Genomic DNA, 15,627 nt, shown 5'->3' on the forward strand with positions numbered 1-15,627 from the left:
AATATATAATATATAAGAAAACAATGAAAAAACACCAAAACAGATAAATATTGTAGTTAACCGTTTGTTTTTTTTTTATATATTCTTTTCTAGAATCTCAATTTTTATATCATTTCTTTTTCTGTTTTTCTTTTATCCTCCATTATATTAATTCATTAAATCAAATTTAATTATCAAAATTAAAAAAAAAAAAAAAACAATTTATTTTAATCTTTCATTTTTTGACCTATTTTTGTTTTTTTTTTTTTTCTCTCTCATTTTTATAATAATCTCCTTATAATGCTAAATTTTAAATCGAAGACTTAATAATAAATTAATTAAAAAAAAATTGTTTTATAACTATAGAAAAAATAAAAAAATTAACAAAAAAAAATATATATTATAAAAAAGACAAAAAAAAAATAAAAAAAAATAAAACAAAATGACTCGAAGTTTCTTACTAAGCTATACCAAAAAAAAAAAGATCAATTCTTAATTTTTAATAATTAATTATAATTAATTAATTAACTTACAATTATAAAAACGAAATTTATTTCATTTAAAGATTTTCTCTAGTTTTTTTTTTTCCTTTTGTTTTTTTTTTCTTTTTCAATTTTTTCTTAATTAAATCGGAAATATCCTTAATGCTATACATAATAATAATCCTTAAAATTTAACAGAAAAAAATGTAAATTTCTTAATTTTTGCTTAAAAAAAAAAGGATTCTCTTAAAAACTAATACTTTTTTTTTTAAATTTTTAAATTTCTTCTACATCCATTTTTTTTTTCTTTAAATTTTTATTTGAAAAGAAGCTTCCATTTTATATTATTATATTTTTTTTTCTCAAATTAATTTATAATAATATTTAAAATATAAATCAAAAATATTTTTGTCTTTAACGTTCTAAGCAGACCATTTGTTTTCTTATTATAAAAATTTCCAGTTCATTGCTAAATTTCTGTTTGACTATACAATATGATTGTGGTATTCATAATGTATATTTTCTTGTTCTTTATAATTTATAATAAATATATTATGTAAATATATTATTAGCAATTATTTTTATTGGAATTTTTAAAATTTATGTTTGTTTTTTTCCTTTTATAAAGTGTAGTTTTAACGAAATTAAGGTACATTCCATCCATATGTTAGATGCATTACTTGAGGGATATAAATTGAAAATAAAAGAGGTTTGGAATTAAAGAATTTCGAAATTGATTTTTTTCGTGAAAATTATAAAATTTTTTAATATTATACCATTCACCTCAAGAGAGGTGAATGGTATAATATTAAGAGAGTATAAATGCAGGTGCGATTATGAATGTATTTTGAGAGTTTTATAAAAAAAAATTATTAAAGCAAAATTACTTATATTCAATAATCTTTAGTTTTTAAAAAAAATCAATTTTATTTTTAAATTTAAAAGTTTAATAAAATTTTACATTACTAAATTTCATATTAAAAAAGTTTTAATAATTTTTCAAATGGAATTTTTTGTTTTTAAAAGCACTTGGTTAAATATTTAGAACTTAACATGGTTTTAGTTTTATAAATTTTCTTTTCAGAATTTTCACAATAATAGTGAAATTAAAAAAAAAGAAAAAATTTATTGTTTAAGGAATTGCAAAAAAAAATATTCTTAATAAAATTGAGTTGCGGGTATACGATGATAAAAGAAAATTAATTTACTTGAAAATTTTAAAAATTCCATGTTCTTTTATTAAGGAGGAAGAGAAGGATGTAAGCTTCTTTTTTGTTGGCTTTTACAATTTTTGTTGTATTCGAAATTTTCATTTTTTTTTTCTTGAAATTCTTTTTTTCTTTTCATTTTGTTATTGATGTTTTATTTATGTTTTTGTTTTTTTTTATTTACTTATATACGACGACACTCAAAATTTTTGGAGCTCAATTACATTTTTATATAGTTTATAAATTATACATATACAATTATTTATTTTCTAAATTTTAATTTTTCATCTTATTTTCAGTTTTATTTTTTTTTCTTAATTTTTTTTTATTTTTATTGTAATAAAAAAAAAAATGGTTTTTTTTTATTGTGATTTTTTTTTAAGTTTTGTTTGAAGCATTTATTTTAGAGAATTTTGGATCCATCTGCAGCGAAATTTTAGACAATCACCTTTATTGGATGTAAGAAATGAGGTATTTGGTGATTAAACCTAAAATGAAAATAAAGAAAAAAAAATTAATTTTTTATTAATTAGTTTTGTTAGTAAAAAAAGAAAATTTATTAAATAAATAATTAATTTTACAAATTATTTATCAAAATATTTTAAGTTCAGTAGAACGAATATATGTATTTAATTCGAAAAGTCATTAAAGAAATCATTTTCCAAGCAAAATTGAATCGTTGTATTTTAATTAACAAGCTCTTTTGAAATTATCTCAAAACTAACGTCTACAAACTTACAATATCCTTCATATCATGCATGTATAAATTACTTAAGGGTTCTGAAAATAATTCTTAATCAAATAATACGTTGTAATCGAATAGAATGGAAAGAAATAAATGGGACTTAAAAAAATGTATAAGCATACTGTATAATAGAGTTGATTTAGTTCTATGTGAGTACATTATGTAAGACAATAGTTGCATAATAGTTGTATAGCTTGCCTCAAATAATTGATATTTTTGAAATTACCGCATTTTTCACTTACTAGAAAAACATAATTATTAAACTAACTATTTAGGATAAGTCTACAACACTCTTTATATGCAATAGTTGAAGACTTTAAATAATTTTACTTAAATAATAATTGTAGAATTTTTAAATTGTAATTTTATAAAATTTATTGTTACAATTTCCATTTTATTTATAAGATTTAAAGCAATACTTTAATTTTGTAGAGGACAAACATTCATTTTTATGCTTGTAAGCATTTATCTATAACACGTGTAGTACATTTTCTTTTAATTTTTTTTAATGTTATTGTCAATAGTAAAGTCACAAAATTTTGCAAAAAAAATTGTATAGCTACCTACGTTGACTCAAAAAAAAAGAACAAATTTTTCTGAATAATAATTAAGAAAAATTTTTATCATGTTTTTCACTGAATTTTAATTCAATATTTTTATTAATATATATATAGGTACTACAATATATAGGTGTGTATGAATGTACAAAATTATTTTTATTGCAAAGTACCACCAAACAAAATTATCATGTAATTTTTCCGTGAGATCGTGATTTGTATAAAATTTATTTTATATAGAAAGTTATTATTCTCCTTATGTAAATTGATTTACCTTCGTGGTAAATTAAATATTATGAATTGCATATTTTCTTTTCTTTTCTTTTTTTGTACGTTAATTCGCTAAAATTTTAATAAAAAAAAATAAAAGAAATTGTACTTTTTTTTTTCTTATACTCTTATTATTTTTGTGTAAGACTTTATAAATTTTCTTTGAAAGTAATGATAATAAGAGAAAAAGGAACGAGAACGTTATTTTGAAAGGATAATGATTTAACAAAAAATAAAAATAAGAAGAAGGAAGAAAAACAAACTATTATGAACGGTTTTTGTTCTTTATTGTAAAAAAAAATTCGGTAGGTACGCTTACATTTGAAAAAATGTCAAAATATTTTCAATTGTGTTCAAAGTTTTTTATTTATTACCCAAAATCTAACATTTTCTAACTCCTTCACAATCTTGCTTTACAATCTTTTGAAAACTGTGCTAATGTAGAAAATATTAAAAGCCTTCAAGGAGCGAAAGAGAATATTCGAAAAGCTGTAAACGAAAATACTAATTTATTTTGGAATACTCGTTTTCTCAAATAAATTTAAAACCTACTAAATATAATTTTTTTTTGAATATTTGTAATTTTTTTTTTAAATTTTTGACTTAAACTAAAAAAAATGTTCAAAATCTGTCTTATAATTGTACAACATACATATAGTATATAGTATTTAAAACATAAAATGCATACAATTAAAAAAATATTTAAAAAAAAACTTAACATTTCTAAAAGTAAAAAAAATCTACTATCTAAAAAATATTTAAAAGAATTGAACATTATGTTATTGTATTATATATGTGTTTATGTGATACATATGTACTCGTATAATGATTCTAAGCACAAATTAATAACTAATTATTGAAAAACTATTTGAATTAAAATTACCTTTCATCGACCTATTTAGGCGCAGCTGGATGTGGATATTGTGTATATGCTTCATCAGGTGATGCAGCTGTACTTGCTTGTTCTGAATCAGCCATTGGCATTGTTGGAATTATCGCTGGTGGATAATATGGATACGTTGAACTAATGTACTAAAATTTTTAAAACATAAAAGGATACTATACATATATAAATTTAATTGAATTTAGCAATTTTTTTTTATTAATAATAATTTAATAATTTTATATTTTAATTAGAAAAAATTATATAGAACATCTACAAGAATAGCTAATTGTAAAAACATAGAAGAAAAAATGTTGTTTGTGTAGACAGTTTTGGTGTTGGGGTGTTTTAATTGAAATAAAGAAGTTTTTTGTTTGAATTTAATAAATAAATTAATTTTATATGAAGAAGAATTTAGAAATTTAAATAAAAATTGTTAATAAAAATAAAATAAATTAAAAAGTTTTTGATGTGTATGAAATTTTTTTTAATATACACACTAACTACAAACATAATAGAAGTTAAGTTGATCTTTTACCGTGATTATTAAATTTAATTTTCGAATAAGTTTTCGAATCAGATTAAATTTGATTATTAAATTTAATATGATTCGAAAACTTTAAAGAGCAAGCAATTGAAATTTGCCACAATTTATGTGATTGTGTAGAACACAAGAATTATCAAAATTATTGTATTTATAAAAATTTTTTTTTAAACATTTAATATTAAATTTTTAATCAACAAAGAGAAACTTAACTTGATAAAAAAAAAAGCTAACTGAAATAATAATTTAATAATTAATTCACTGTTTGATTATAAATTTTAAATATAATCAAGCAATGATTTAAATTACTTTTTCATACAATAAAAAAAAAATTAAATTTTATATATAGGGGAACATAACTTACGGAGTTTCCAATTTGTAGTGTTGCTAATTGTGGCATCATAGCTCCATATGGCACTCCATCACCGCTAACCATCATTGATATACCACGTGGTTGAACTTGAGCTACAGCCGGATCTGGTTTATAGGCTGAAGTAACTCCTAGTTGTGGTGCAGCCATTTGCATGTACTGAAATTAACAAAAATTTTAAAATATTATAATATTTGTACAAACATTGAATTTTAATTTCTTTATATACTTATGCACATTGAGATGTTGGTTGAAAAAAAAAAATAAAATAAAATTATAAAATTAGAATTTTTGTTTACAGAATGATTTTATAGCCTCTAATAGCGAAAAAATTTGATATATTACGAGATTGATGGAGGAAGAAAAAAAAATCTACGGCTATTTTAAGCATTTTTTTCATGATATTAGTAAAATTTTGTATATTTCCGTATATATCATGAAAACATAAAGAAATTTTTAAGAAATTTCAATTTATTCAAGTAATGAGGTAATTAACAGGAAGGCAATAAATAGTCTAATTTTAAATAATTTTTTTTTTACAAACAATGTTAATGGAAAAGTAAATCTTTAATAAAATTTCCCAAAATAGAGTTGAAAGTTTTCAAAGTTTGAATTATTATGATTTTTTTTTTTGACATTTTATGTCAAATTGAAACGTAATAAGATTTTAATATCGAACATAAATAATTTAGGTCACAAGTGTAATAAATTTACTTAAATGTTTATAAATAAAATAATTACAATTACTTTGTGCAAATTACTCGTAAAAAAATTCTATAGATTAACTCGTAGAGTACATACAAAAAATTTTTTTTGAAATTTATAACCAATTAATCTTAATACTGGTTTTTATATTTTAGAATTTAAATTACGTAATTTCTAATAGATTTAGAAAAGAAGGAGTTGAAGAATAAATTTTATGATTTTTAATATGAAAACACAAAAATTATTTTCTATAAAAAGAAATCATTTAACATTAATGACAGAAAACTAGTGACAAAATTAATGAGATACGAGTATTAAGTTTTGTTATATTTTTTATATTTTGTCTAGATTTAGAACATTGATTTAAAATTTTAAATTTTTAGTACCTGATCATCTACTTGAGCAATTGGTTGTGTCATCATATAGCTACCAATCCATGGTGAGCTTGGTATTGGATAACTACCAACTGGTGGTGCACCAAATCTTGCTGCTGTATATGGTATCGGTGTACCAAGATTAACGCTAACACCATTTTGTTGCATTGTTGTTGGATCATATGCAACTGGTATACCTTCAGCGGTAACATCACGCCAAGATCTTGTTGTTTGATCAGGGCTTTTAAATGGATTTTTCTTTTTTGGACCACCATCAGCAAATTTAACCAATAATGGATCTTTGGCACCCTGTATCTGATTACCATTGAATATTTGTATAATATGTTCGCATTTTTCACGATTTTCCATTCGTGCAAAACCAACTCCTAGAATTCGAAGAAAAAAAAAATCAATATATTAAAATACATTTTTTTTTTTTTACAATTTTTTTATATACCTTTGGAATTTCCTTGTTGATCTCTTAAAATTCTAGTCGATACTACTTGTCCATATTTTGAAAGCATATTTTCTAAGTCTGTCTCCTTAAAATGTGGTGGCAAATTTGCAATATACAAATTTGTTGGATCTTGTTCTTGTTGCTGTATTTGTTTTTTTTTCGATATTCGTATATACGCAATATACACACATTTTATATTTTAATATTCCATATAAAACACAAATGTGTATTATAAGAAAAAAAAAAAAACAAAACAAAAAAAAAGACGAGAAATTGAAAAAATTTATGTCAATAATTATTTGCGTTAATATTTAAATTTAACTATGAAAAAAAAAAAAACAAAACAAAACTAACTAATATTTTTTTTTAATTATAAAAAAACCACTACTTTTTTTTTTGTTTCCCTAATTAAAAACTAAATTTTCTAAAAGGATCAGAATAAGAGAAATAATAATTAAAAATAATTTTTATAATATTTATAAATATTATGAAAATCAGTAATTAAACAAAATTTATGTATATTTGTGTGTATATATATAGATTCATATACATATATACTTAACAAGTATACATGTATAACATTATAAAATTTTAAAAAGAGAATCTCTATAATTTATAACAAATTTTTGGAATTTGTTATTTTTAAAACTTTAGAATGGACATTATTTTTTTTTTTTTTTTTGTTGAAAATTGTAAAAATTTAATATTCAAAATTGAATTTAAAATTGAATTAATTGAAAAATAAAATATATAAATATGGCATATGTAAATATGATATAATTGAAATTTAGGTTTTTAAATGGTAAAATGGAACATTACTCATAACGACCAAAAAAAACTTGCAAATTTTCCTTGAATAATAAAATTATTTTTATATATTTTTTTTAAATTTTTCATAAATTTTAGTCAAAATTCAAACAATTTATAAAATATGAATAAAATATTTAAAAAAAATTTCATAAAAAACATATTTGAGATGCATTAATTAATAAATATGTAGATTGTTACAATTTTATTTAGAATTTTTTTTTTTTGTTTTTTGGATAAATTCTTTAAGGACGAAAGAAAAAATGTTCAATTAATTATTTTTATTTGCTTTTAATTTTTCATTTGAATATTTTAATCGAATTTACAAATACAAATGAATTTATTTAAAATTTTTTTTATAATTTTATGGGAATGCTTTTTCTAGAGAGAGATTTGATGTTTGATAAAATTTTATAAAAATTGATTTGATTGGGTTGTTATTAAAAATAAATTTTTGTTTTTTAAAAAATATTTTTACAATTTACTTAATTATTATTCTTCCGAAAATATAACACATAGAATAATCACATGAAATTTTTGTTACGAAATATTTCTGTGATAATGGGTAAAAAATTTAATGTTTTAAATTTTTTTAAATGTTTATATGCAGAGGTATGCAGAGTGTGTCGAAAAGATAACCAACCAATTTTAAAAATATGAAAATCTGGAAAAGTTAAATTTACTCTTGTTAGTAAGAATATTTGTTATACTTAGAACAAAATATAATTATTACTTGTATCATAGTTGTCTTATTGTGGAATACTTGTGAAACTAAAAGTATACATTAATGTGTAAAAAATTTTAGTATTGGATGAATTTTGTTGAATTTTTCTAAATAAATAACAAGTTTTTTGAAATTTTATTTTTTGAAAAATTATTTTATGAAATTTTAAATATAAGAAGGAATATTTCTTTTTACATTTTTTACGCTTAAGTTTTAATATGATACAAACTTGGAATTAAGTTTAAATTGTAGAAAATTAAATTGTGAGTACACTATTTTTAAAGATTTTTCTCGGTTTTAATTAAGAAATTAGAGGCGAATTATTTGATATTAATAATATTAAATTTTTTGAATATGAGCCAAATAATGATAATATTAAATTTTTTGTAATTAATATGTAAATAAATAAAAAAAATGATTTTTCAAATAATGTAAATGCTTGCAAGGAAGAACTTTAATAAATTTTGAACAAATAGATAAAAAGCAGATCAAAGTCTTTTTTTTTTTACTTTGTAATTCTTCTTGCTTTTACTAATTTGTAATTTTAAGTAAATAAATCAAGTAATCACATGGGGGTAGTTTTGAATTTAAAATCGAAAATATATAATTTCCTTCTATTTTACTTTAAGCGGTCTGCCGTAATGAAGTGTATCGGTTTCTCAGCCCGCTTATTGTGAAAACAAATAAATTTAGCAAAAAATTAAACGAATTATGCAAAAAAGGAAATCATTAGAGTCAAATTAAAATTTAATCAATGTGTAACAAGAGACAGAATTTTTAAAATTATTTATTGAGAAGAACAAATAATTTTAGAATGAATTGATTAAGAAAATATTTATTTGAGTATTTTTCAATTTAAAAAATGCAATTTGGAAAAAAATAAAAAAAATTGTGAAATAGTTCAGTTTTTTTTTTTTTTAATTATGCGCAATATTTATGCACTCCATGTGGTTGGTAACCTTTCGACTTGAATTTGAAATGAATTAAATTTTAATAAAAAAAAAAATCAATATTAAAATTTAACAAAATTTTTGAATAAAACAAATAATTTTAATTCGATCCTTTTATATTCTACACCTATATTATATTTATTATGAAACAGAAAAACACTATCCTTAAATAAAAAAAAAAAACAGAAAACTTTTACAAGGAAACTAACTATTAATATTTCAAATATGTAAATAACTTATTTTTTTTTTAACTCAATTAAATTAATTCTAAATATTAATTTATATATATTTTTTAATTATATATATATATATATATATATATATATATATATATATATATACACATATATTTCTATATATATATATATATATATATATATATATATATATAATATAAAAAACAATTTACTCAAATAAACTTTTTTATTATTAAAAAAAAAATATATTCATTTTTTCATTTTAAAAAAGAAATGCTAATTGGCCGGCACACTATTTAATGTTTTTATTTTTAAATATTTGTTTTGTAATTTTGTGATTAAAAAAGAGTTCTTATACAATTATTAAAAAGTTAGTTATAATATTGAAGGAATTAATAAAAATTCATTTTATTAAAGAAAATTAATTTGATTTTTAATATTCTAAAATTAATTTCTATTTCTAATACAATATTAAGAGTTAAAAAGTATAATTAATTAATTAATTATTATTAATATTATTATTATGTATATATATATATATAAGTTGCTTATTAGTATTATAAGAATAAATGTTAATTTTATATAACGATTAAAAAAAAAAATAAGAATATATCAAAATTTTCATTTTCTATGTTAGTTGTTTTTTTTTTTTATTATTAGTAAAACTATACAGCTGGGAAAAAACGATTTTAAAGCACAAATTTTCAAGTTTTTACTCTATCTATATTTATTATAATAATTAAAATTATCTAATGTTTTTGTTGGTTTTTTATTTTAGTAAATGATTTAATTCATAATACAATTATAATACAAAAAAAAATAAAATAAACAAAACTTAATAAGAAAAACTGCACAATGATTTTTGATATTATTATAGAATGAAGAACGAAATTTTTGCAATAAAAAAATTCTTAATGTACTCTAAAGATAATTGAAATTTAAAAAAAAAAAAAATAATTCTATGTTGTTCTTTTCTTAATTGTCAAATTCTATAACAATTTATTTAACATTACTAAATTATTAAAATTATAATTGAAATAATTACTGGTAAGAGTTTTAATGAAAAAGGAAAAAAAAAAGAAATAATATTAAAAAAAATAAATATATATATATATACTTATGTAGTTCCTAAATTAATTTAATTATTTTCTATTTATATACGCTACAATCATCTATAATATTTATATTTACTTTTTTAACTAAAAAATATTATTTATAATAAATTAAAATCCTTTATTTATCAAAAGATCATTTTGATAGCATAATTATGGGCGTCTTTACAATATTAATTTTTCTTTTAGTTGGAATTTTTTTTTTTTTGTAAATTTTTGCTACATTTACTTTAAAACATAATTTTATATACTCCTACAATTAATCATAAACAGAAAAAAAATTCAGAATAATGTTAACTATTATCTAAAAAAGAAGCAGTTTTCAAGGAGTTTTCTTTATACTTATATGCCTACAATTGAATATTTAAATGCCTAAATTGTCGAATAATACTGTATAAAAAATCTATTTTATTTTTTAACAATTCAAATAATTGGAGAAGAAATAACACCTACTGTATTTCAATAAGTGATTCAGAAAAACAAAAAAAGCATAAAACACAAAAAGATATTTTATTTTCCTTTTGATTTCTTGGAGAATATTTTGGGAAATTTAAATCTCACTAAAAGATTGCTTTCATTCACACATTTTTTTTTCTATTAAACAAGTTTTATTTCATTGTATTTAGAAATTGGTTTTTTTTTTTCATTACTATATGTTATAGCCAGATTTTTTCTTTCTCCATATGCGCCTTAACTTTACAAACCTGAATTTCATAAACTCTACATCTTAATCAAAATACTAGTGTCGTCGTTTCATTACTACAAGAACTATAAATTACAAAAGTGAATGAACAGTGAATAAATTTTTTAGCGACATAGATAAAAACGGTGATGACAGCTAAAGTACATAATAAAAACCCAATTGCATGTTTAATAAGTGAACTATTGGAACTGTACTCCAAATTTTGTTTACATATTGTAATCCATATTATGAGGATTCAAGAAAATAAAGAAGCATTTCGATAAAACGTAGCTAGAGTCCTTGCCCTTCGATTTCTGAGTTATGGAATAGCCCTTCCCTAATCGATTTTATCAAATTAAAAGCTTGTCAAGTAAATTACAATATATGAGATGTACGTATCAAAAGTTCATGGCAAGCGGTTCATAGAAAAGCTCTGCAAAATTTAATTCAGAATATTTTTTTCAGAAATTTGTTCCAGATTTCAAACAATTCCTGAATAAAAGTCAACAAAAATATAACCATTCCTTTCGGAAACCTTTTGGAAATAGGTTCTGCCACACGCTCGCCCATGTTTAAAGAGCTATATATATTTAATAAGAGCCACTAGCCTCTATATTATATTTTTGCTTCAATTAAATACCATAAATTTAATTAAATTTCTTATATCAAGTTTAATATTATCAATAAAACTTTTTAATTAAATTTAATATTTGACTCAACCATATTAATATTTTAGAATTTTGTGACATTAAGCGTTTATGCAATAAAGTTTTTTTTAGATATTTTGTTTTGGGGGAAAAAGATATCATTAATGTTTTCACAAATGACGTCACTAAATGTATACTCAAATACATATGGTGTAGAACATAAAAAATGTATGTATGTATTGTGTTGTATAAATGTAAAAAAATAATACAAGAATTTACGATAATTACATTTAGAAATCTTTTACAATTACTCTAATATTATAGGTATATGGCATTATATTAACAAAGATTTTGTGAGGCTATAGTGTATTAGAATAGTAGATGAATTCGTGAATTCTTTTATAAAAACTTGTTGTTCATACTAGTGGTTTTTTGTTACAAAATTGCAATTAAATAAAATTTTGATAATAAAATCGGCTTGACTTTAAATATTATTTAGTTCTCCCTTAAATAAATCCAAAATTTTCTACAATAGTTCTATTTCAATTTATCGTTAAAACACAACAATTTTTTTGTAATAGATATATGTATGTATGTATGTCGTACTTGTGAATGTAAAACTAATATATACGCGTATTAGAAATATATAATTTTTTTGTCTGTATGTTTGTATATGTTATCTTTATTAATAGATATTAAGTACGTTTAATGATTAGTAATTTGCTGATATTTTTGATACACTTGATAGCAAATTGATAATAAATGTAAATATTCATATATTATGTATGTAGATTGTAGATATATATATCCGTAATAATAATAATAATATATACTCAAAATGATGCCCCGGTAATAATATTACATATACCCCATATACATAATGTTATATACAAGTTTTGAATTATTTCTAAACTAAGTACATAAGTATTGTATGTGCATTATTAAATATATTAAATATGCCATGTTTGTATCTAAACATATATATATTATGCATATAACATTATTGATTATCCATTTATCAAGAGATTTTAATTATCATATTCGTATATATTCCACAGTCTATACACATAATAATTACACTGTCGTTGTCATTTTACATAAATATTATATTGTAATACATACATACATATTTATATTTATATCTAAACCTATATTATCTAATAATTTTCTCTTGAGTACAATATAATATTATAAAATATGTGTATCAAAAAAAATTTATAATAATATGAGTTTCATGTAAGCACATACATGTTTCCATATGATTCAATTATATGTTTTGGAATTAAAGTAGGTTATTACTGTTGAAAGGATGCACTATTATAAAAAAGTTTTATAGTAAATTTTCAGATAATAGTTAGCATATACTGCAAAGATAATATTGCACAGTTATAAAATCATTCAAATTTCCTGTTAAACCATTTATGGGTATAGACATAAAGTTTTAATTGATTGATAACGCACGAACATTTCATATAGGTATAATCAATTAATCTCATATAACAATTAAATAATATCAAAAGGAAATTAATAAAATTTGTTACAAATTAAGTTTTACTGAACAAATTTGTAAATGAAGCAGAATTATTAATTTAATTAAATATTTTTAATTTTTTTTTCATAATCAATTCGATATGAGACAGTGGTTTTAAATATTTTAATTTTTAATACAGAGACAATATTCATACAGCGTAGGTAAGTTGCATAAAAATTAGCCATTTTCATAGTTTTGTGTGAAAGGAACCATTAAATTTTTGAAAAATTGAGATTTAGTGAGTTCTAGACCCTAGATTTACACTAATATCTAAAAACAAAATAAATCTGCCAAAAAACAAAATAATACTACATATACTCGTACATATATAAAAAAAAATTAATTTTGAAATCTACATAAAGTGTGTTCCTAAGAATCTCAGTATAAGTACGAATTATCTGTACTATTTGGCAATATCGTAATTAAAATCAAATTTATGGAATTAAATTTTTAGAATTTTTTAATTATCTTCGGAAAAATGTTTAACAAAATACACAATTAGATTAATAATATTTTTAAGAATATGTCCACTTTGGTTAAATTTTCGGGAATATGTTCTCTTTGAATAAAAAATTTATATTTAATTTAATTTTAAAAATGAATGATGAAATTCGAAGAGGACAAGAGATTTTTATTTTAAAATTTTCACTTGTGATAAAATTTTGTATAATACTTAAAAATTTATAATTTCAAAATCATTGAATAAAAATCTAAATATTCGATATTCTGAATATCCGGTGTACAAATAAAGCCATATTCTTTATCACAAAAAATAAATCATAATAAAATTATGATTTTTTTCTAATAGACATCAAAAACAGACACTGTAATTAATTATGATTTATAAGGGATATTTTGATTTTTAATAAAAATGAATTATGACTAGTTTTATGTAATTTATTTTAGCATGTCTATACTTAGATATGTATATGAAAATATTTATAAATTTAAAACAAAAAACGGTTTTATAATAATAAATTTTACATACTGTTAATTAATTGTGTTATGGGGAGATTAACAGAATTACTTTGTAATATGGAAAAATTTTTTAGTCTTAAAAAAATTTTACAAGAAATTTTTAGATTGCATTACTTATGAAATTGAAAGTATTTAAAGAAAACATTTTAATTTAACTAAAAAAACAAATCCTGATATCGGAATTGTAGTATTACTGCATTACTACACAATGCAATTTATATAAATGCTAATTACCGAGTTCTATAATACTACGCAATATTACTGCAACTCGGATATCAGGGATCCTCTCTGTTTACACAAAAATGTGTTTGTACTATATACTACTCAAATAAATTCTAAAAAATTAATAAAAGCATAAGTTAAAATTTATTATTTTTTTTTCTTTCTCTAGAGATTTCTAAACACTATATTTTACGGGACTTCTATAAAGAACATGAATAAATAACTTATTCAAATATTAAATATTTTACTAAAATACGTAACAATGAAACTAACATCGAAACTTTGAAATTGATTTATAAGTTAATTAATTTCTTTTTTGAGCATTTTGATATTTATATGGGATTCCTGTATACCATCAGAAGAAAATTTTTATTATTTATAGATTTTAAAATTTGATATCTAATATTTGGGTTTTAAAAATGTACATACATATATCAATCATATTAATTCATAATTTGAACACAATGGCGCTTTGATTCTTTATTAATTTGTTACCAACCCATATTGCATACAATAGAAGGGTTATGTGAATTGTAATGTTACACTAAATTTTACATATTGAGTTACTAACAGAAATGCATTTGTCCATGATAAAATACGGAGAATTATTTGACAAATTTTATAATAGACATGTTGACAAAATAAATTGAGAATTATTTCACAGGATTTATATTGTGACAAATAAAATAATTATATTTAAACTCACAATATGAGTTGCTATTCTTCATATTGGAATTTGAATGAAAATGTTATACATATTGTGTTAAATAACATACTTTTTAAATAAGCAAATGATTAAAGAAAATTTCTTTTTCATATTTTTTAACACTGCACAGTTTTTTAACAGTGCACATATACCTAATATGTGAATTATGAATTTTTCTCCTAATTTTGATTATAATAAATAATAAATTAACTTATTTTTAATTATAATGACTAATATTTATATATGTAATTAAGAAAAATATTATAATTTTTGGCAATTTTTTTAACTACAAACTCGTATATTTATGTACATATAATATTATGTGAATTTTAATTATTTTCCTAATTCAATGTCCTCTTTTAAAAAATTTCATAGATTTTTTTATTTTGAAAACTTTAAATTATTCATATTGGAATAACATTATAACTATGAAATGTGGTTTAAGCGCCTCAATATATGTAATTAAATTCAATTTAATAATACTTCTATACATACAA

At 20.3% G+C, this 15,627-nt stretch overlaps 1 protein-coding gene across 6 annotated transcripts in view; it reads right to left on the reverse strand.

Moving 5' to 3' along the window:
• Positions 1–2,011: 2,011 nt before the first annotated feature.
• LOC129615802 (protein alan shepard) overlaps positions 2,012–15,627 on the reverse strand; it is a 117,437-nt gene continuing 103,821 nt past the window's right edge. For 5 of the 6 annotated variants that reach the window (XM_055531177.1, XM_055531176.1, XM_055531173.1 and 2 more), the window contains 5 exons: positions 6,575–6,716; positions 6,130–6,503; positions 5,033–5,197; positions 4,125–4,273; positions 2,012–2,157 (listed from right to left, as the gene is read on the reverse strand). In XM_055531177.1, coding sequence (XP_055387152.1) covers positions 4,136–4,273; positions 5,033–5,197; positions 6,130–6,503; positions 6,575–6,716 — 819 coding nt within the window. In that variant the 3' untranslated portion in view covers positions 2,012–2,157; positions 4,125–4,135. Of the gene's footprint in view, positions 2,158–4,124; positions 4,301–5,032; positions 5,198–6,129; positions 6,504–6,574; positions 6,717–15,627 lie in introns of those variants that run through there. The other variant, XM_055531179.1, reaches the window with a different exon arrangement.

Source organism: Condylostylus longicornis, unplaced genomic scaffold, assembly GCF_029603195.1.
Source record: "Condylostylus longicornis isolate FDR11 unplaced genomic scaffold, ASM2960319v2 ptg000148l, whole genome shotgun sequence".
Lineage (NCBI taxonomy): Eukaryota > Metazoa > Arthropoda > Insecta > Diptera > Dolichopodidae > Condylostylus > Condylostylus longicornis.